The 23,557-nt window shown below is 30.1% G+C and overlaps 1 protein-coding gene across 1 annotated transcript in view; it reads left to right on the top strand.

The window, feature by feature from the left end:
- The window catches only part of LHX5 (LIM/homeobox protein Lhx5), a gene marked incomplete at both ends in the record, with an annotated part of 45,906 nt that extends 34,709 nt beyond the window's left edge, over positions 1-11,197 (top strand). Inside the window, 2 exons of the mRNA XM_051218990.1 lie at positions 9,459-9,659; positions 10,547-11,197. Of these exons, the coding sequence (XP_051069220.1) occupies positions 9,459-9,659; positions 10,547-11,197 (852 nt within the window). The remainder of the gene's footprint in view (positions 1-9,458; positions 9,660-10,546) is intronic.
- Positions 11,198-23,557: the final 12,360 nt, after the last annotated feature.

Here is a 23,557-nt window from a genome sequence, read left to right as displayed (position 1 = left end):
ATATCGATTATTAATAAACATAATCAGTTTATGTATTTGGTAATTCATAATGGTTAAGTGCTCGCGCGCGAAGCCAGTAGGTCCTGGGTTCGAGCCCCGCGTGGTGCGGGATCGTGGATGCGCACTGCTGAGGAGTCTCATACTAGGACGAAACGGCCGTCCAGTGCTTCCAGGTTTTCCTTTGTGGTCTAGCTTCAACTGACTCATGATTTCAATCTGTGAAAATTTCTAAAAATCTCCACAAACCCCTTCTGATAATTCATAATAACTTCAACGCATGAATTTTCGAATATTATTCTTTATGTACTTATTCATGAAGAAATGATTGAAGTCCCTTGAGACTTGTGTCAATAAGCGATATTACCTACTTAAAGTTTAGTTATTTTATTCATATTATACAATTAAATAATAATACTTTGTATTCTATTTGTCATAGGTTTTAAATAATGTGTAATGTCTACAAATAGCTATGAATTTATCTAGATGTTTTACAGTGAGTTCATGTGTTGTGATTATTTTCTCCATGAGTTTTTTTCACTGAAAGCTTATGCAGTTTATAATTTCATCTATTGAATACTGATTAGATTAGTAGATAGAAGACATTTATCAGGGAAAGTTGTACCTTAGTTTTCTGCTTAATAACATCGATGGATAAAATCCATTTGCTCATACATATTTATCATATTTGTGATTAGAGATCTTACCTCTAAATACTCCAAAGAGTTCGATAACAACTATTTTCATTAGGTCACTGTCCAAAAGGATTAATTTTAAAGAACAGACATAAATTTTCTTGAGATTATAGTGCAAATAAATACTAAGATCTACTAAACCTTATACTAATTAACCAGTCACTTTAGTTGGTGTAATTCAGCTCCTCATGGAAACTATCTATATCTAAAGCCGGTTATGAACTAACATAATATAAGTAACTTAAATTAATTGGTTGATCGATCATTGTAAGCACTGATTAACATGGCTAATTTTTAACCGTAATTTCAGTTTTATGGGTCTATTCAATGGTTTGTTTTCTTAAGGAATCCTTGTATAATGGTCAATTTAAAAGTTTTATGATTTGATTGATGAGATAAATGGTAAGAACTTTAATAGAGAAATTTAAGTATATCAGCAGGTAATCGAGATCATGAACCGATCGGTTTTAGACCACCAATGAAAAGCTTGAAACACTAGATGGTCGTTTATCCTGGTATAAGACTCCTCAACATTGCGCATCCACGATCTCGCTCGCGGGATTCCAACCCAGGACTTTCGGTCGGTTCATGGACTCAATTAAAATTCAGCAATCTCCACAACCCTATACTGATAGTATCGACAGATAACCAAATGAACACATGATAAACTTAAGATAATCTTAGATTTCTACCTTTTTCTTATATTTTCGAGTCTGTGAAATCCCATGAGAGTAGTTAACTATCTTACATGTTAACTAATGCCTTTATGTTTGCACTGAATTCTCTTTTAATGTGACTCATTCATTTTTGTGAACAAAAATCATACGGGAGCAAACTCTCGAAAAATATATACATTTTTTATATTGTAGTGAACGAGAATACCAGTGGGGACAATCAGATACATTTAAATATCTTGGTAAAATCTGAGAACCATACAGTAATAATTCATTTGCAAAATATCTACTAATTGTCTCAGACTTTGTTTTTACGTCGTTTTCATACCAATTACTCTCTGTTCCCGTCCGTTTCCCTTCGATTTCCTCAACCTCCTAACACCAGACATTCCACTTGGTAACACATACTACTCATATATGTCGACACCAGTAGCACAACACAATATGATTATAAAATTTAAAAATTATGTCAAAAGCTTAGGTATAACTTTATATTTCTTCGCAAATCAGTTAATATTTTAAATGAAACAGAAATAGTTCAAACTATCATGAGGCAAAAAATTCAGTTATACAGAGTTGGTAAATGAAGTGAAAATATAGATCAATATTAGTTTAATATTGTAGCTTATTAGTCAGAATGCCTATTTAACTATTCGGTAACAATTAGTTTATGTAGTATAATTACTCAGCTTTTCTTTCAACCTCGATTGAAAATGACTTTTTTTTCCAAAATAAATCCATCATGTGGACAGTCTACAATTGATCCGTAGACATACAATGACTTTTTGGATAAACAAAACTGAATTGAATCACGAATTGGTTCATTAGAAAAATTAGGCTTCTGACGTTGCTTCTTAGAAAACTACAATGGGTCGATGTTATTTTTTTAAGTATTCGATTATGAACAAAGTTCCATATAGTCACGTATGGTTACAATACATTTAATGAAAATTATCCTATAAGTAATATCTGAAATTTTCTTAACATTCCACTTATTATGTTTGATAAAATATTCGCATCATAGATCAAAATTTACTGATATTATTACTATTGAAATGAGTTAGTCAAACATAAGAAGAAGAGAATTTACATTATATTTCTAAGGACCAATAAATATGTATAAACGATTAAAATACTATGGGGGGAGGTCAGCAGATCATGTCTAACTGAATACTTTCAGTAAAGTATAAATGAATCTATACCTATACTTTCTTGCAGATTAGAATTTCTTTCATTTAGTGTTGCAACCAGAGGTGTTGTAGTTTAAGCGTTTAAACAGTGTTTTGTTTCTTCATAAGAAACAATTTCAACTTGGATTCATACAATAATCCTGTAAACAAAGTTCATAGAAACAGTTTTTGTTGTTAATGTTGTTGTTGAAATATATTGAATTATATGAAATGAAACACGAACTGAATAAAATTTCTTCTCATTAATTTCCCTGATCATTCTAAATAGATAAACTTACCGTTTAATTTTGTTTAAATTAGACTCTAAATCGATTTTTTTTTGTACCTAAAAAAGAAATTTCCCTACAAGTTAATGTATAATCTTATCACTACTTGTTTTTTTTGTTTTATTCTAGTTTGAAGATTTTAAGAGATAAATCCTTTATTGTCCTCATTACCATTATCTTTAATAAATGAATAAAAAAAATAATAATGGTAATACCTCTCCACCAGTAAGAGTATTATTTTGTTATGTTTTCTAGATCTATCAATGTGTAATCACTAGTTTACAGTAGTAGAAAGAAACAGTTTCTATTGCAATGCATACATACACACACACGCACATGCATCATATACGTTGACCAAAATGATAAACATAAAAAGTATTATCAGCTTTACTAATATTCGCTTTTTTTCGTCACATTTATGCATCTATGCCTCTATGTTTACATATATATATATATCGTTTCATTTCGTTTCGGTCATATACACGTGGACACAACATTTTTGAATGTCATCATCAGTACTGTGTGTACAGATATATTTATGTGTGCGTTTCATTGTTGTATAAATTTGAGTTATCTCTATAAATTAGATAGATAAGTTATCTTTCTTATAAGTTCTCTCTTTTTTGTTCTTAAGGTGTTTTATTTTTGTTCTGATTTTTGTCTATTGAGAATAATATATCACAAAAATTGTTAATCTAGGATTTTCTTTTCATTTATAGTTGGCAAAGCCAGGAACAACAAAACACACTCATATTACACAAGCTAACACGATTACCTATAAACTCATATATATTTATCCATTCTATACGTATATTACGGATGAATGAATAACTGAAGTATATATATATAAATATATAAGCCGATTTACCTAAATACACTATTTTCTCGTTAGGAAGTAGGAACACACACATCAGTACATACAAATAAGAATATCACCATACACAGTAGAATGTATTGAATAAAGAATAATTATTGTTTTTTATTGTACATTAGAGATAATACTCAAGTGAATTGAATCCATGTAAATAGTAAAATAGAATAAAGTTTACGTAATGATTTCTGGTAATTTCTGTGTAATCATAGTTTCATTCACATGTTAATGACAACATAGATGAGTAGTACGTAGACTATACAGTTTCGATATTAGGTACTCTAGCACCATACTGTCACAGAGACAATGGTTTAATAACTAAGCGTTCATTGAGTTCCTTAAAATGTCAAATTGTTTTAATTATCAATACATTCTAATATATATGCGATTGCTGTTACTAAGTATAGTAAATAACTATAGAAGTTAAAAATGGATCCGTCAAGACGAAGTACAGATTACCCATCCTAACAGGTGATACTTTATTATGCAGGAAGTACACAAGATCAGTAATTACTAAGAATAATGTCAATGACAGAATATTCCAATATTTGTATTTTTCGTTTTCGCATGAAGATATATAATGTGAGGTTTTTCTATTACTAACAGAAAACGTCTAACCTTATTAACGATTAATACAAACGATACACCAGATAGAAACAAAGCAATGGAAGGTGAAAATAATGTAGTTTTACTGATCAATAATTCATAGAATTACTTGTCACGAGGTGGTTTACATAATTCTCATCCCTCTATATGTACAATTCGTTGAAGCTACTTCCACTGTAATTATAAAATTGAAATAGTATCCTGGCATTACATTCTAAGTAATTCAATATAAAAATCATGCTAACCCCACAATGATTTATGAAAATTAGTTCGTTAAGTATCTAATTCGAACAGGTCTCTTATACTAAGTAGTACAAGTTACTGTACGAGGGTTTATGGAGGTTATAAAATTTCATAGTTTATATCACAGACCGGTTTTTTAAGACAACCATTGAAAACCATGAGGGAATGAACAGCTGCTTTGTCTTAGTAAGACTACTCAGTATTGTACATTCATAACCTCACCAAAAGTTGAACCAAGACCTTTACTCGCGCAGCGAGTGCCTAACTTTCGGATCACCGATTTGGTATCCATTAGTTTACATGTCTAACTTCACTCACTTAGCAATATTACTCAAATATCTCACGATCGGAATCATAGGTAGCTACTTCAAATTGAAAATGATTGAATCTGACTGGTCACGGTCTCTTGCTAGATCTCCCGAAATACATCCTAAATTTAGGCATTGGTAGCCGAACGATTACTATTACTATAGTGTGTTTAACTAAGGTAAGATGCATAAACAACTGAACGCCATTTCACCGGTCTAAAGGCTAAGTGCCCATCGCGAGACCTGTAGGTTTGGGTTTTGATTACTGGGAGGGTAGGGAATGCATAGAGCTAAGAAGTCTTACGTTGGGAGGAAATAGCTGTCATATCCTTTCTAGTTTTCAGTAATTGTCTAACTATGATCAATCTGTGATGTAATTGTAATAACAGTTACTTAAACAATCACAGACGATTTAAATAGAAATGAAAATTTTACTTTTTGTAACAAAGAAAGTATTTATTAATTATATGGCTAGTAAGTTGTGTATCATAACTTAAATTATTACATAATAAACAAATTATTCTCAGTATCTTTAGTGAATAGATATTATTATACACTTATGATAACGTTTTGTTATTGTATCTACAGTTGACATTGATTTAAGTATTACTTATACAGTTGTGATTTTAGTACTGACTACTCATAAATGAGTAGCGAAGTTAGTTAATCAACCCATGAAATATTATGAAATCAGTAATATTTAGAATTAAAGTCATTCCACTTTATTTAGTCAGGATAATGTTATCATAAAAAATAAACTAGGTGATTCAGAAAAAGTATGAATGAGATCATTATACCAGAAACTGATCAATCATATTGTTTTGAAGTGTGATATAATTATTGTAAATTTATGAGACTGTACAGATACTCCAAATCAACCATAATTCAGTGTAGATAATTCAGACATAATTTACAGGTTTATCGACTGTTAAATTTCTATTCACATTTACACAGAAGCTCGTTAAACGAAAGCTACTTCTATTCCGTCCAAAACCATTTGAACCATTTGGACGTCGTTATAATTTACATTGGATACCAAAAAAAGCACTCTTGGCCATTTTGTTGTCATCAATATGATAAACATAAATTTCAAATTATACATTAATCAGACAATCGATTTAATGGCTATTTTAGTCACTTAATTTAGACCAAGTGAAGAAGTAATGGAAACTATGAGGCGTTGGGAAGTGATTTCATTCTAGTTTCGAACTCTGTAGAATTGTACATTAACGACTTAATATGAGAAAAAACCAAAGAATCTCGTGTCTTGTGTTGATCGTCATCCTATTTAAACATCTTATTTTGAATTTTGTAGTGTGGACTTAATACTCCAATTGTGATGTAGCATGATTTTCATCTGATGAAATCGATGAGCTATTAAATTAATATTGATTTAATAGTCTTCACAGGTACCTAATATTGACCCAACGGTTTAGGTATATCATTACTTAACTAGTGACCTAATGATTTAAAGTTTCATCCCGTCCTTGCGCGTGTATATACATATACTGCTAACGAGTACTTGAGTAGGGAAAAATGATTGTAAATTCCTCTCTCTCTCTCTCTCTCTCTCATTTTCATTGATTCCCCATCCGATATCAATTTATAACCAAAATCACATTCAAAATATACAAGAATTTCCTTATAAACACTGTACTAGTTTGTAAATTTTACATTCCTAAACCATACAACCCATATTTAGTACAACTTATTCATATAGTTCTCCATTCAGTAATTTTAATTTTAAAGAGAACAAGAACGAAGAGTGATGCAGAATAATATGAAGTCATCTTATTTCGTTAGGCTCTCATCAGCTGTTTACAACCGATAATATTTTTAAAATCAACGTTATTACAAATATTGACATACTTATAAACACGAGGGTGATTAGAGATGAATAGAGTTAATAAGGTCATCAAAAATTTGTTCCGGATAAATAAAGTTTGGGAGGGAAAGTTCCAGAACATTGAATTAGTGATTAAAACTCATGAAGTTAACAAACATCAGATGATTTTGTAATGAAGCATCTGAGAATAGATGAATGGTAATAAAGAAAGATATGAATTGAAATCAGTCAGTTATGAATTGAAGAAAAATGACAATGATGTAATTTAAACGAAAACTTACGAAAGAGTTGAAATAATGAATGACGCAATAAATAAATAAAAAAGGGGGGGTTAATGTTACCATGGCAAAGAAAGATTTATTACCATCTCTTTTTTGGATATATAGATCTGGTTTTAAACGTTTAATTGCTATCATTTCAGCAAATTTTAAAAGGTTGGAATTTGATTGTTTGTTAATCACTTTGAAGGACTTCAGTATAATGGCTTCATGTCTTGTTTCAAGGAGATATCTGAATGCTTTTAATCTATTTAATTTCAAACTTTTCAAAATATGTTCATTGAATTAGACGTAGACTCTCCTTTCTTTTCATAAAATAATTACAATTTTTTTTGTTATTATTAAAGACAAAGATGAAAATCATAAGTCTACTAATCTGTTATTAAAATTGTCATAGACATTAGATATATTTCATTATGTCTAACAATAAAAGAAGAAATTCATTCGACTTACCTATGTCTACAATTATAAAAAATAAATAGAAGAGAGTATATCTTCAATAAAGATTTTATTAAATAAACATACAATTTAGTGAGAAATAATTATTTATGCAATAATAATTATTATTAAATGTAATGTAAAACAATAAACTGTCAAAATTGTACATTGTCATATTGATTTAATGTGTGAAGGTGTAAATGAAATTAGAACCATATCTTTCATATAGATCATGTAGGGGTGATTTTTTTTATTGTTGTTGTTGCTTATTAAAGGTATAAAGTGTGATATTTATTTTGACTGTGAGAATTACTTCAAACTATGCTGATTATTCTATGTTGACTGACTGTGAAACTAATTAGTCTATTAAGAAATAAAGGGAGGTAACTAATATCTTGACTGTTGGATAATCATTTTTTTAAAAAGATAACTATCATTGCAGTTTTAAAACAAAAAAAAAACCCAACAACATGTGACATGATTTTCCTTGGGAATAATAAACATGAAATAAGATTTATTATAGAAAAGCTAAGACAAAATTTTCTTTGTCATATGATCTGGTTACTAGAATACTTGGAGACTTAATCTAATTCAATATTACAATAGAACACTATTCTTTTTTGAAACTTGTTATTAATTATAATTACAATAGTTGTCTCATATCTGATTGATTAATTATGTCTGATAATATAAAATACGGAATATATTTTTTTATACTATAGTGACTTATTTATGTTTTATTCAATAATTCCATGGTATATGATTTGATTTTTTTTAGAAATGTTTTACAAAATAGGGGTTTAAATAGTAGTGTAGTGAACAAGAACATAAGTAGGGACAATTGAACATATATTTGAACATAAAATTACAGCACTTCTTAGTAGAATCTGAGAACTATACAGTAAATACTTAGTTTGCAAAATATCAATCACTTGTCTCAAACTTGACTGTTTCTGCATTTTTTTACCGATTGCTTTCTGTTCTTGTTCTTTCCTTCTCGATCTTCTCAATATTTTACTGCCAGACATTATATTCCTGACTCATGTTACATACTACTTATGTCAATGTAAGTAGCACACACGACAATAGAATTCTTATTGTAGTTTTCATAACTCGTAAAGAATATGTATATTTTTCATAGCATTCAAAACAAGTGAACTGGTGTCAAATATAGAGAAGGAACTGATGTTCGATTGTATGTGAAGAACTTAATTCGAAGTTATCATAAAGTGGTTTGTAATATTGTGATAAGTTGATTAGTGAGTTTCCATAGATCCTTACAACAAGTACACAACTTGCCAAGATGTTAATTTATTGTCAAAACTAACTAATATTAGATAAAAAGAAGCCTGGATGTGTCGGACAGTTACTTAGAATCTTGAACTCCTTAACAATACATATTTCTGATTTAACATGAAATTAAGCCTAAATCTTTTTATGAGTATGATACTTTCAGACCACTAAGTTGAAGTCTTATGGCTTGTACTTCTGATGTCAAACAATTTATGATATTGCACGATCCTCATTTACTGATTTCTAATCAAGAAGTATAAATGTATTACTCGTGAAACTATATTTGAATGTGTTGAAATCAGTTCTGTGTAAATTTGAGGGTATATACTATAGAAAAATCTCAAACAAGTCCAAGACGATTGTTGATTGCTCGCTGATTGAAGTAGTTTATCCAATAAATTTAAGCTCACAGTAAAATTCATTTTCTCGGCTATGTTCATCCTAAAGTATTTTCTGAAAAAACTCAGTGATAAATTTATCAGTCTGTTTACTTAGTAATGATTTACATTTTATATGTGAAGACTAATGTTAACATTTCCTATCAAAGTACATGAAGAGGTCTAATGTCATTTGGTTTATTCATTAAATCACTGTTTCATGAGTAAGTGATGTACTAAAAAATACTCAAAAATATTTAAATATTTACGATGAAATCAATCAAATTTAGCTATTATTTCTAGGCTAATTCTTATTACAAAAACAGAAATGGCCATCTGTGCATATTGTAATGACATTAAAATTTTTATTTTGTAGGTTTGGTTTCAGAATCGTCGTAGTAAAGAACGACGTATGAAACAGTTGAATGCCCTTGGTGCACGTCGATCATTCTACAGAAATCCAAGGAGATTACGTGGTATAAGATCAGGGATATTATCCAATGAGCTGAACTCAGGAGGTCCAGGCGATATGATAACCAATTCTGCTTACCATGAATATCTAGTAGGACCTAGTCCCGTAAGTATTATTTATTTAGTCATTATTTTTTACTGTTGTAACTATGGTATAAGCGAAAAGCAATATAAAAAATTTTATTTCACTAAATTTGAATTAAAATTTGTAGGACATATTTAGCGGAGAATATAAGGGCGTATACTTGGAATTTTATAATGCTATCTTCCGAAAACGATTAGAGAATGTTAGACAATTTATGGGCATGATAGGCTGATACAAAAGAGCGACAACATTAAGAAATATGAATAAATTACTTGGATAGATGTGATTTGCAAATCATTTTGACTAAAGATTTGTGACAGCTGTTAATTACTGTTAAGCATCAGATAGATGCGAAATATATAGCCAGTGACAGAATCATTCGTAAACACAACTTGAATGGAGGAATATACACCGTAATAGTCATGATTTTTGTAGGTATAGAGCTGTTACTTGTTAGCAACAACATATGTTCATTAGTGACTGGCTTCAAGATGTATATCCTGGAGTTCTAGTGAGAAGCAGTGACCAGTGGAGTTCAACCGTGTCTGTTGTGAGATAGTAACTCACTGAAGACAATGGTGGATGTTTCGCTCAATTTCGTGGACTAGTTGAAGTTAGACATTAACACTGGTGGATGCCGGTCAGCTCAGTGGTCTAGTGGGTAAGCGTTCGCGCGCGAAACTGATAGATCCTGAGCTTGGATCCCGCGAGGCGGGATAGTGCATGCGCACTGCTAAGGAGTCGCATACTAGGCCTTGACGGCCGTCCAGTGCTTCCAGGTTTTCCATAGTTGGTCTAGTTTCAACTGGCTCATGATCTCGACAACTGAAAGGTGAATTCATCGACTTTTTCGGATCTTACAGAATTACGTAATGCCCTTAATATTCCATCTTTTTCTATTTTTAAAGGATATTTACAATGCTATTGCTTCAGCTACTGCAATCGCATCAGGTGTTCCTTTTAATTTGTCTGGTGCAATTCCTAGTCTGACAGGAATTTACCCTCTATCACAAGCACATCCACTTCCTTCAAACGACTCATTGATCTCAGGTACAGCAGCACACTTATTGAACAGTGATACAGGATCTTTTCATAATGATAATACACCACATTTCAGTCCTAATCCATCTCATTTAACACAAAATTTTCCATCAAATTCACTCAATTGTCTTCCGTATAATCCAACAAATTTATCTGGTTCAAGTGGATTTCTGGCAGAAACAAAATCAGATTTACTATATACTCCATCTTATTTTCCTTCATCATCTTCATCGTCAACATCATCAATGTCTTCACAACAATTAGTAAAATTGCCACTTTATAGTAGCACGAATCAAAATTGTTCACCAAATGGATCAATATTTTCATTATCTGATCCTAGAGATTTTCATTTATCCAATTTTCTTGAAAGTAATAATAATAATATGAAATCATATAATTCAACATGTCAACCTAATCCGTTAACAAATCGACCAGTTCATAATTCAATGGGAATAAATTTTAGAAATTTACCTCCGCCAGTCTTTGATGAAATTATATGTAGACCGAATTTAGTATAAAAATGAATGATTAAAAATGTATTTCCATATTAGCAATATAATGATAACTTCTTCAGTTAATTGAATTGAACTAGATAAATACAGTTATACATTATGTTTGGTTCTTCTAAATTTACATTACTGATTGTACATAGTTCTTTATTGAAGTATTATCTAAGTGATTTACAATTAATTTTCATGATAAACATAAGAATGAGGTGAAAAGATAAGAAAAAACACTAAACGAAGTTTTTGTAAATACCAGTTTTACACATTTATACACATACACACACACACGTACATTTATCTTGATGGGCATAGATACTGATTATCATTGATATAATTTGATTATTATTACAATCAAATAGTAGTATGTATGTATGATTGAATCAAAATTTTTTTAGGTAGCTCTCTTTCTTTTAACTTTTACCATTTATTGTAAAGTGTAGTTTTTATTGTTTTTGTTGTGATATTGGCTATAAGCTGTGATGTAAATGACAAGATATTTCTGAATAAAAATCTAATTATTGTATTTATACAGCCTTGATTATTTACTAATATATGTATACATATATAACTTACTATTTGAGAAAATCATTGAACACAATATTATACTTTCTCTAGTCATTAAAAATGATTGAAGTCAGTTGAATCTAATTAGATATTGACAATTAAATGAATCTTAAATAAAGTAAGGATAAACAGATTTATCGATCTAAGTGAATTCATTCTAGTCTGAGGCTTTTCAGTAACCATAAACAGCTTGAAGATAAAAAAGAAAACAGTAACATGATTAGAAACAAAGGTTTGTTGTATATAGATTAATGAAATTGTTATTTGACAAGAGTCCGAAAATCATAATGAATATAAGATTTATATGAGAAGGGTTTTTGTGGATATCATAGTAATTTCAATGGTTGTGATCATGAGTGGATCTTAACCATTGAAATTACTATAATATCCACAAAACCCATATGATATTAAATAATTATGTGTTTAGTGAAAAAATTCTTTTAGTTATAGAAATTCTTGCCAATTTCACAATATTAAGAAAGTATAGGATACCAGAAAGAAAAATTGTTTTGAATATTATGTAAAAGTTCTACATGTTTCTCTATACTTGATTATTGTGAAAATTGGAAAGTATTATCATATACAGTAACACTAACCAATAAAGTCGACAATATAGACCAGTGAGAAAAAAAAACTGGCACACATATTTTTCTTTTCCAATCTTATTAATCTTATCGTCAGGTGTTCAATTTACATGCAGTGATAATAGACCAGTTGTTCATGAATTGGTAGATCAATCATCCCTGTGGGGATAAACAATGTTAAACAGCAGGTCAGTGGAAATATGCATTTTCTTTTTCCTGTCTGATTTACAACAGATATAATATCATAGGTATTTATAGTACAAAACGTTTTCATGTCGCTGTTTTCTTTTTTTTTAATCATCTTAGAAAAATTAACACTCTTAGAGTGAACAATTTTACTCAGCAGGATTTTCTCATGAATATTATCTTCATAGTGAATGGAAAAAAACAATTAAGTAGTATAAATGATTGTTTTAAATATTGTCTGTGATATTATCTGTACATTTTTCTGTAAAGATATTTGTACATAACTTTGCATATATATATGGAAAGATAAAAACAAAAACAATGTACAACATTCTGATGATACCAAGATAATAGGCAGTAATACAATTAGAAACATGATGACAAATGTAACACGATTAAAGTAATAAGTAGTCTGTTTGATGTAACTATTGGGAAAAAATAATTTGAACTAAATACTTCTAAAACTTGTGTTCCTTATACAGTTGCTCATTACAAAATTTCTGAAAAGAAAATAATTGAAATCAAGTATTATCTTACAAGTAATCTGGATATAGAATAGGGTCGTACAATGTAAAACGTTTATTTAGACTAGAAAGTGTCCTAGTTCGGATTTTTACAACGATAATAACGTAACCTGATTTAATTAACAGTGTGACATCTAGTATACTAATACATAACTTTATTTCTTTCATATCAAGGGAATACATTCACGAAAACATGAATGTGGAAATGTGATTTCTACCCAGAGTCATAAAAAGTTTACCACTTCTAATAATCCATTTATTTGATGAGATTCTTTTGATTTGATAACTTACAATACATCTGTCCTAGGATGATGATAAACTCATGATAAACCATCGTTTGTTTTATACTTAACTGGTTTAGGATCACATGAATTACAGCAGACTAATAAATATTCCCAAAAAGAATATATTCTGTTATTATATTCGTTTATAATACTTTGTACGCTTAGTTCTTCACTCATCTAAATTAGAAATTATAATTTTTTCTGGAAATAAGATTTTGAAGATAAATTTAATCAAAAAATGACATTCATTTGGGGTTACTGAGACACTAAATAGCTTTTTTGGGCTTGACACTTTCATAAACCGAAACCAGGACCGGATGTATAGTTAAATATCCCACAACAAGCGTTATACCCCCACCCCAACTACAAAGCCAGTAATCAGTGATCTATACTGTAACATAAAGTGAACATTATCGAAGATCAACATTAGGTAACTACTACCTACTTGGTTATGCCCACAGATCACTGCTCGGAGTAGAACTATTATAAACCTGAACAATTAACATTGACTCACCAAAAGCTGCACTAGAGATCACTCTAAGAATGGATTGCACACAACCATAACGGTGTACTCTTTTTACTAACCTTTTCTCATTCCATACCGTCATATCCTATAAATGAAGAGCATCCTTCATCGATCAAACTTTCTTTCGATATGATGAAGTTATTTGTACGTAATTTCAAACTTTACGCAGCATAAAAATCAGTTTTTAACTACATATCAGTTTATGTTACAGAAGACGAATAATGTTCCCGCCAAGCTTCTCAGAAAATGAATAAAAATTTTCATATCTAGTCATTTTTAATATTTAAAACTTGGATTGAATCACACTCGGGATGTATTAGATCATAAATCTATTAATATCTCTGATATTTAAAAAAAACTTGGAATCATTCAATAGTGGTATATTAGTCCTATTTAATTAAGAAACTAAGATGGTCATGATGCTGTAAATGATAGATTCTGATTTGTTACAGGAAACCAACTTATCAAATAAGCACATATACTGTTTTTAGAATTAAGTCAAAGATTTTGAAATTACATAGTTCTGGCTTTGCATTTCAACGTGATTTCACAGCACTACGAATTAATGCCATTTTACTAGAAAAAAGTTTAGAGATAATAAAAAACTGCTTAAATTAGTATTTTACTTACAAATCAAACGAGTTTATTTGGAAAAGAAAGTTTAATGTTTCAAGGAACTAGTTACATTTTTTTTTTCAAAAAAAGACCTAGATTTTTCCTTAACTATGCAAACATTGAAATCACATATAGTTTACAAGCAAAAAAATGTATCATCTGATTGATTATGTCTGCCATATAATTTATATCTTTTTCGCTTTTCTCAGCTGCATGATATTACACAAAAAACCATTTGTTCGTTTCAGTAACATTTACTCGACTTGGATGTGAAATAGATTCTAACTAAGGTAGAGTTATTCTAAAAACTTTTTTTTGGACAGTTACTTTTCACTCACACCAAGTTATATTTGTTTAAAACACATCTCTTATTGCAAATAACAGAGTACATTTAAAAAATAACTAACTTTGCATCATTTTTCCTATTTTTTGGTTGTTAAAATTATCTGACTTTGATTTTGTCGAGAAAATTATGTGTACTAGACTTCCTAGGTAGTTGAAGGTATTCGACGAGAAACTCTTGAAGATATGGGTTTTATTCCAATAAGGAACATTTGTCCCTTCAATATTGGTGGCATACCCTGCTAATGAGTAACAAACACTACGAAATCTAGGTCCACAGTTTTCTGTTGATTACTTCCAACCACTTAATATCTCAATATAATTCATCCAATATCCAATCCTTTAAACTAATGGACACTATGCAAATTAATCGGTAGAATTCGATCAATACTGAAAAGGACCAAACAAAAATGATATTCATCACAACGGTCTAATCAATCAACCATTTTCATAATAAATTATGATATAGTTAAAAATGACATTAAATATTTGGACTCCGGTTCAGTGGTCTAGAGGTTAATCGTTCATGCGCGAGACTGACAAGTACTGGGTTCGAATCCCGCGGGAGAGGTCGTGGATGTGCAGTGTTGAGAAGTCTCATGCCAGAACGAAGCGGTCGTTCAGTGCTTTCATGTTTTCCATAGTGATCTGGCTTCAATTGACTCGTGAATCGAACCACTAAATTACTATAATATCCACAAAACCCCTCTCTGATTATAAAATATTTCGTTTCCTACTTTAACTATAAATCAACACACGAACTGAAAAAAATATCAACAGCTATAGAAAGAGGAATAAATAGGTTTTGATTACGCAACAAATATGATGTGTCATATTTTTAAAAAAATGTATGTTTTCTTGATAACACCAAGAGAAGCGACAACAATACAACTATATATATATATATATATACATCTAATGCATGGATTTTAATCATTTTCTCCCATTTAATAGACAGATTATTTGATGAATGTTGTTGATGTGACTAAGCAGAATTTATTATTTTTTGCACTATTCTTTTGTTTTGAAACATTTAAATAAACAAACAAACAGACAAATAACCACAATTTATCATTAATGTTACCATTGCTATTAGTATTTTGCATCTGGGAGAAAAAGAAACGTTTTTTACTACTTATTCATTTTCATATAAGTATATATATATATTCATGATGAATTGAATCATGCTCATACATTGAAATGAGATAACCAATAGAAAATAACAGTAAAATAAAACATCAAAGAAATTAAACTAACCGCAATTTTCCCTATGGAATTGTTTAAAACTTAGATTGTTTTTATTTATTTACAAATACACTTATTTACATAGATTTATCAATATTTACATATTGTGTAAGAAAGTGTCAACAGACAGTTATACCTAATATGGTGAATTCTACAGAAATAATTCATGTATGATTAATATGTTTATACGACAAAATTGTGTATAGTTGTTCACTGTTTATTTTAGGTTTTAGTTTTCTGATATTAACCAATTGACATTATGGTCTCGAACACTAATCGGTCAAGTTGTCTAATTGTAGTGTGTTTACTTTAAGCAGTATATTGTTGTAGAACTTTCGGTTGTTCTGAATATCATCAATTTTGACCACTTGATTGAACAGGAAGAAATTAATAAATAAATTGATAAATGAGGATTTTGATAAAATGATGTAGTTTGACTAATTTCAATGTACTACGTGGGCCTTATGATGAATGATAAGAGTTACTAAGTAATGATGTAATTAATGTAATCCATAGATGATATCTAACTTAAGATGGTTGAATGTAATCAACAGACAGATATGGATCTAGGTTTTAGGCTAATTGCCATTCATAATCATGGTGTATCCGAAATTTTCACGAATTTGTCGCTATCTGTTGGGTGTAGAAACGTTTCACGCGGGTTTGTAACCAGAAAAATTGTCACTCACCTGTCCAGATTGAGAATAACCGCTTATAGGTTCGTGTCATCCAGGCTCTAATTACAGCTAACCACAAAATATAGCACTGTTTATTACCCGGCAGTTAGTTATTGTAGATGGCATTAGATTATTTTGATGGTGTTGCGTGTCTTCTAGCTAAAAGCTTGATCTTGAAGCTTTTATTTTCGTTATGAATAACTTTATCGTCGCCTACTTTATGCAGAAGTGAGATTATTAAAGCAAATCCACAAGTTATAAATTATCACATTCTTATAGTCTTGTTCGTGACTACTGGTATCCGTAGGTTTTGTCGTCCTCATTTGTTTCCATCTTTTAGTTGACTGTACCTTTCAGTCGACCTTTGTCCAAAGATGACATCATATCACAAGTCAACTCAAGCTATAGGAATCGCCGGACTGATCTTTTTGTTGAGTATTAGAATAATGATATCATATTTTTTGTATGACACCCAAGTCTAAGGTTCAACCCTAGTTGGTACTGTACATTGCTCAGAAGTCTCAAACTAAGACGAAACGAATGTCTAGTGCCTGTTGATTTCTCAGTAAGTCTCAAGCAGTTTTCCAGTTATTGATCAAAGCCATTTTGAAATTATGTAGTATTTTTAGATAACTACATTTCCTCCTGTGTATCATTGTTAGTATTTCTCAACGTCCACTTATCTAGATCCACCTCCCCCCAAATTTAGTTTATTTGTTAGCATTCAATTCGATGTTTAGTAAAAAACTATTTTCACGTAACAAGTACATAATAGATAAAATGTTTGTTTAAGAAGTTTGCTTATATCCTCTCGATTATTACTTATGCCATACATATGTATCTTTATTCGTTGTCCTGGATACTGAAAGTAACATTTCTATATCACAGTGCTTGATGTCTATTATTACCGTCTAGAAACTATATTTTTTTCTTCACTGTAAGTTATATGAATTTCTTTCGCAAAGATTAACATATTTATATTAATGTTTTTCTTACAAAATATGATCGCTACAAATCTTCTTTTTCATAGTACAGATGTATACGGTAAAATTTCAGTTTTTATGATATATTTGTAAATATAAGTGAATTCACACGTACAGAAACTGGTATGTTATTGTTAGTACCACTTTTGCTAGTGATGACAATAACAATGAAAATAATTTATTTCAAATTTGACGTAAATTTCCGCAGCTGGGTGAGATGTAGGTTTTGGTGAATTAGTAAGGTTTCTGGATACTGATATATATATATATATATATATATATATATATATATAGAGAGAGAGAGAGAGAGAGAGAGAGAGAATTAAGTATAAAGAAATGTAGTCACTTACTTAATCAATAACTCTTTTGTTGTATGGCTAGGCGAGGGTATAGTTTTTGTGTCTTATAATTATATCTTGGAAGGCGGTGACGCAGTCTAGACAATGAACGGTGCTTATATTACAATAATAGTTATATAAATAACCGTCTGTAATGTTTAATGTTAGAAAGAATATTAAAAACTAACAATGTTACATCTTGTATATGGAAAGTTCTACTACACTTCCAATCGAATACATTTCAAGGTACGCTTTTTATTGCATACACGTATCAGGCGCTTTTATTGAAATTTATATTATTTAGATGTATTAACGTGTTACTGTTTATCATTTTTGAATTAAACCATTTTCAGATGAATAGAAAATCAGAATCTAATTAAAGTTGATAGAATATAAGTTTTCCATACGTACTATAAAATCTGAACATCATTATTTCAACCATGGTGATTGAACATCATAGTTTAGTTAATTATGTTATTAATGCAAACTAATTTAGTAGTTGACTTCGTGAGTCAGTTGAAGCTAGACCACGATGGAAAACCTGGAACCACTGGACGATCGCTTCGTGCTGGTATGGGGCTCTTCAGCAGTGCACATCCACGGGCCCACCTCACGAGATTCAAACACAGGATCTATCAGTCTCGCACGCGAACGATTAACCTCTAGACCACTGGGCTGACCGGTATTCAGCGGTGTTAATGCACGAAACTGCACCACCGTCCACCATTGTGTTCAGTGAGTTACTATCTCATAACAGACACGGTTGAACTCCATTAATCACTGCTTCCCACTAGAACTCCAGGAAATAATTCTTGGAGGCAGTCACTAGTGAGCATGTCATGACTATAATCGGAGAGGGGTTTTATAAATATTATAGTAATTGAATAAATGAATTCATGGATGCGCACTGCTGAGTAGTCCCATGTCAGAACGAAACGGTCGTCCAGTGCTTCTAGGTTTCCCACGGTGATTTAGCTTCAATTGACTCCTGAAGTCAACCACTAAATTTCTATAACATCCATAAAACACCTCTTTGATTATAATGTAAATTAATTGGAGAGATAATAGCGACTGTCCAGCATGATCTCAACTTTGCAATAGTGAATGGTTTTATTCCAACACTAAATAATTGTTCAGTGTTGTCTCATTTTTAAAGAGGTCTCTATTTAATATAAATCCGAAATAATCATCTTTCATATCCATAAAGATTACTTTTCTCTAGAAAGTTCATTGGATTTTCTTATACTTTCTTATTTACTCAGCTGATATAATCTAGACAGTATTATGTATTTGAAAATATCATTACTTCATTGTTCTTTGCTTAAAAATTACTCCTGTTACATGTAATTAGTACAGATAGAAGACTGATGTTTGTATTTAATAAGTACTGTAAAATGCATATTCAGCTGTGACAAACCAATTATTCAGTTTTACCATCCATCAAGAAACCATAATTTTAATATTATTTCAGTAAAACTAAACTTTTAGGTGTTCATTAGTTATAAAATAATTAAAAAAAACTAACGAATGTTTCTATATACATTTAATATCCAATCTATTTTTTAAACTGTTTCTTTTCTTCTCATAACACCATAGTAACATATAACCAAAAGAGAAGGCAGTAATTATTTGACCGATATAAAAAATTATATATATAAGTATAATATTGTGGAAACTTTTATTCATGCTATTAGCGGTAATCCTGATTGACGGGATGTTTTTAATAAATTCAGCGATAACAAAGTTATTCCCAGTATGTAATAATAATAATAATAATAATAATAAAAACGACTCAAATGGATTTTTGCCGCCTTTTACTTAAGTAAAGTAAAACATATACCCTTTACCATAATTGATCATTTCTATCACACTACAATATATCACAATTTTATGTAGAACTAATAAAATTTCTGTAACTAATAGTAACAATAATGATAATAATAATAATAATAATAATAATTGTAGTATCATGTTCAACGTTTCATATTCTTTTATTCCTTCTACTGACCATCTAACACATATAGGGTATAGAAACACATGTATTAAGTATATATGTAAGTAAATAAAACATATATACTATTCTGTAAACACATGAAAAGAAATGTAGAATGTCTTTAGGATAATTTATCATGTCAACATTTTGCACAATATTTATATGTGCTATATATATATAACTCTAAGAAATGTTTAAGAGATTCCACTAAGGCAGTGAAAATATTAATTTCACACACTGACATACTAAACATGAAATAATTTTTATGTGTATTGTGTATGCCTATGCCTATCCTTTCGTTTACAGACAAATAAGAAATAATAAATAATTAAAATGAATGATACGATATATATATATATATATATATATATATATATATATATATAGTACGCATTGTAAACTTTGACTTGTGATATTTATTGTTCCCACCAGTTGACAAATTTCTCTTTTTCAAGCAAGCGTTTATATATATCAATATATTGTCAGGTTTATGTGTACAAACCAATATGCCTGTTTGTTAACTATTGTGTTCTAGAATAAGTTAAATAAGAGGCACAAATAGAAAGAGAGAGAAAAAGAGAAAATATGTGTACACTTGGAAAGTGTGATTTTTTTAAATACTTATGAATGAACACCCACTGTCGGTAAAACTACGAAGAAAGTGCACAAAACGGGATATGGGAGGTTGAATGAAAAAAGAGTATAAGGTAGACTTAGGAAAAAAAGAAAAAAGTAGATAGAGACAAATGTAGAATTTCCGATAATACAACAGAAATTTGGGGATGATCACAATGATTATAATGATGGTGGTGGCAGCAGATAATATAGACAGACACTATCCTAATGACATCCGTCTGGTTCGAAATTAAATGGCAGGGTGAAGAGTAGTGATTACAATAGCAACAACAACAGGAAAAAAAGAAAAAGAAACAGTTGTTTAATGTATTTGTGCTTTTATTGGGGAACAATATTTTATATATGGATATCATTGTTTAAATCAGTAATTTCCCTGTGCAAGAAAACGCAAATAATACTGATGAAACTATTGTTGAACAGTGAAGTTTGTTTTTTCTGTCATCCAATCATATAAGTTTGTCTCATCTGTAATATCATTCAGTAGTTTTCATTGCTTGACTATGTCCAAATAATAAATCCTAACAACAAAGAGAATATATCTATTTATCTATCCATATCTTTTTCACACACACTATATATATAAAAACGGGAATAGACAAAAATGTGTCGTAAAGTAAACACTTATTTTCTAAGCCAATTTGAATCACTTTTCAGCCTTACTATTACAATTCTAATAAAGTTCTTACAAGATTCATGACAATATTATCATCAAATTTGTTTATTGCTTACATAATGGGTGGAATAAAGTTAGACAACTCTCGGAAATTTTAAAGCACTGGATAACTGTTTCATCCTAATCCGGGACTACACATCAATGAGCTTTCTACAACTTTGTCAAAGCTCAGGTGTTTTTGCACGTGAATTATAGATTAAGTTTAAAAATAGTCTTACATGTAATAAACATATATCTGTACAGGCATTGGTTATAATAAAACCTATTAAACTAAACATATTTTAGAATGTCAATAACGATTAGTTGAACTACCTATCACCAGATATGCAACAGTTTGAACATTGATTAATTAACTAAATTGATATGATAATGATAGTTTATTACTTACTTACGCCTGTTACCCCCAGTGGAGCATAGATCGCCGAACAGCATTATCCAACCCTCTCTATCCTGAGTCTTCCCTTCTAGCTCTATTCAATTGTTGTTCATTCTCTTCATGTACGTCTCCATTTCTCAGCATAATGTGTTCTTTGATCTTCCACTTCCCCTTTGACCTTGAGGGTTCCAAGTGGGTGCTTACTTTGTGACTCAGTTGGTTGCTTTCTTCAATGTGTAGGCTATCCACTTCCATCGCTTCTTCTGATTTCTTCATCCACTGGAATCTGGTTTGTTCTCTCCCATAGTAGGTTGTTGCTGATAGTGTCTAACCAACGGATCCGAAGTATTTTGCGTAGATAACTGTTAATAAAGACTTGTATCTTCTGGATAATGAGTGTGGTAGTCCTCCAAGTTTCCGCCCCGTACAGTAAAACTGAATGATAGTTTATATGCAACACTAATAATTTATTACTCATCGATCAATAAATGTATATTTTTATCGAATATGTTGTAAATAAACATGATATTTCGTATATTTTGAACCGTTATTCTATATGCTAATCTTTTGATCAAAGAGTTTGAATAGAAGAAACACTTCAAATAAACAATGGTTGAAAAGAAAATATTCTAATAATTACAAGTTATCTACCATGTGAGGAATTCATTGTATGTTTATTCATAAATTCTATCTCTTAAACAGATCCTTACTTGCTTCGATTGAGGAAAATTAGTTAGATTCATATCTCTATCTGTTTCATTGTCAGTTATCAAGTCGATTTATATTAATTGCGTGACGCTTATTAACCACATAGGTTTGTATAATTTTCTTTATAGACCATCTATTTACAATCCTATTGATTGAAAAAATCTTAGAATCTTCTGAATGAAACAATAATTTTTCGCATATTTTAATCGAAATTTGTTTTATTCATTTGCTTAATATAAAAGTTTCATTTAGAACCAACGACTATAAACTCAGATTTAAAAATCTAACTTAAACACTGACTTAGAATACATTTTCAAGATAAACTATGTAACCAAGTATTTTGTACAAAATTTGTAACATACAAAAGCAATCAACACTTTCAATAACTAATTTGTCTTATATTTATTTTAGTTAACAATGGTTCAGATTGTAAATTTTATTCAATTATCAGCCTAGTATAAAATACTGAAACCATATGGATTGATTTGTATCCATTTTTTCTTTATGTATGTAGCATGGTGTATATGAGAGAAAATCACCATAGATGTGTTCAAATTTTGTTATTGAATTTGTTCAAGAGCACTCTAACGATTATCAAGATGTATTTTCTTCTAAGATCTCACTGCTTCAATGTGTTTTATTGTATTTATTATAATTTGTGTAATTAGATTTACATTTGTTTATATTCTATATTTTTTAAATGGATACGAGTCACATGAAGGGTTATTTATTCTTTAAAAAAAGATGGTAGAATTAAGAAAGAAAATTGGGTATAGTTGGGTTTCATTTAAAGAGATCCTCTAGTGAATTAACCTATTAAGGGAATTTAACACATTTTTTAAAGTGACGATACCAACATTATTGCAATTGTATTCTATTGCACGCCTATTATCTAACAATATCAATTATGATACTTACTCAATAAGTAGTGACCAATATATTTGTACCATGAGAAGATCGAATTCTGCCTGGAGAATTTGTAATTTGACCACGAGGTTGAGTAGGTCCATATAATAATGTATGTTTTTTTTAAATATTTGGTTAGCATAGGTTATCGTTAATAGGCTACACACTTATACTTATTGTTAGATAATACTCAGAAAGCTGTTTTTCAAATC

This window comes from Schistosoma haematobium, chromosome 3, assembly GCF_000699445.3.
Source record: "Schistosoma haematobium chromosome 3, whole genome shotgun sequence".
NCBI classification, from domain to species: Eukaryota; Metazoa; Platyhelminthes; class Trematoda; order Strigeidida; family Schistosomatidae; genus Schistosoma; species Schistosoma haematobium.
Note: the sequence above shows the minus strand (reverse complement) of the source record. Positions and strands in the feature narration are given on the sequence as shown.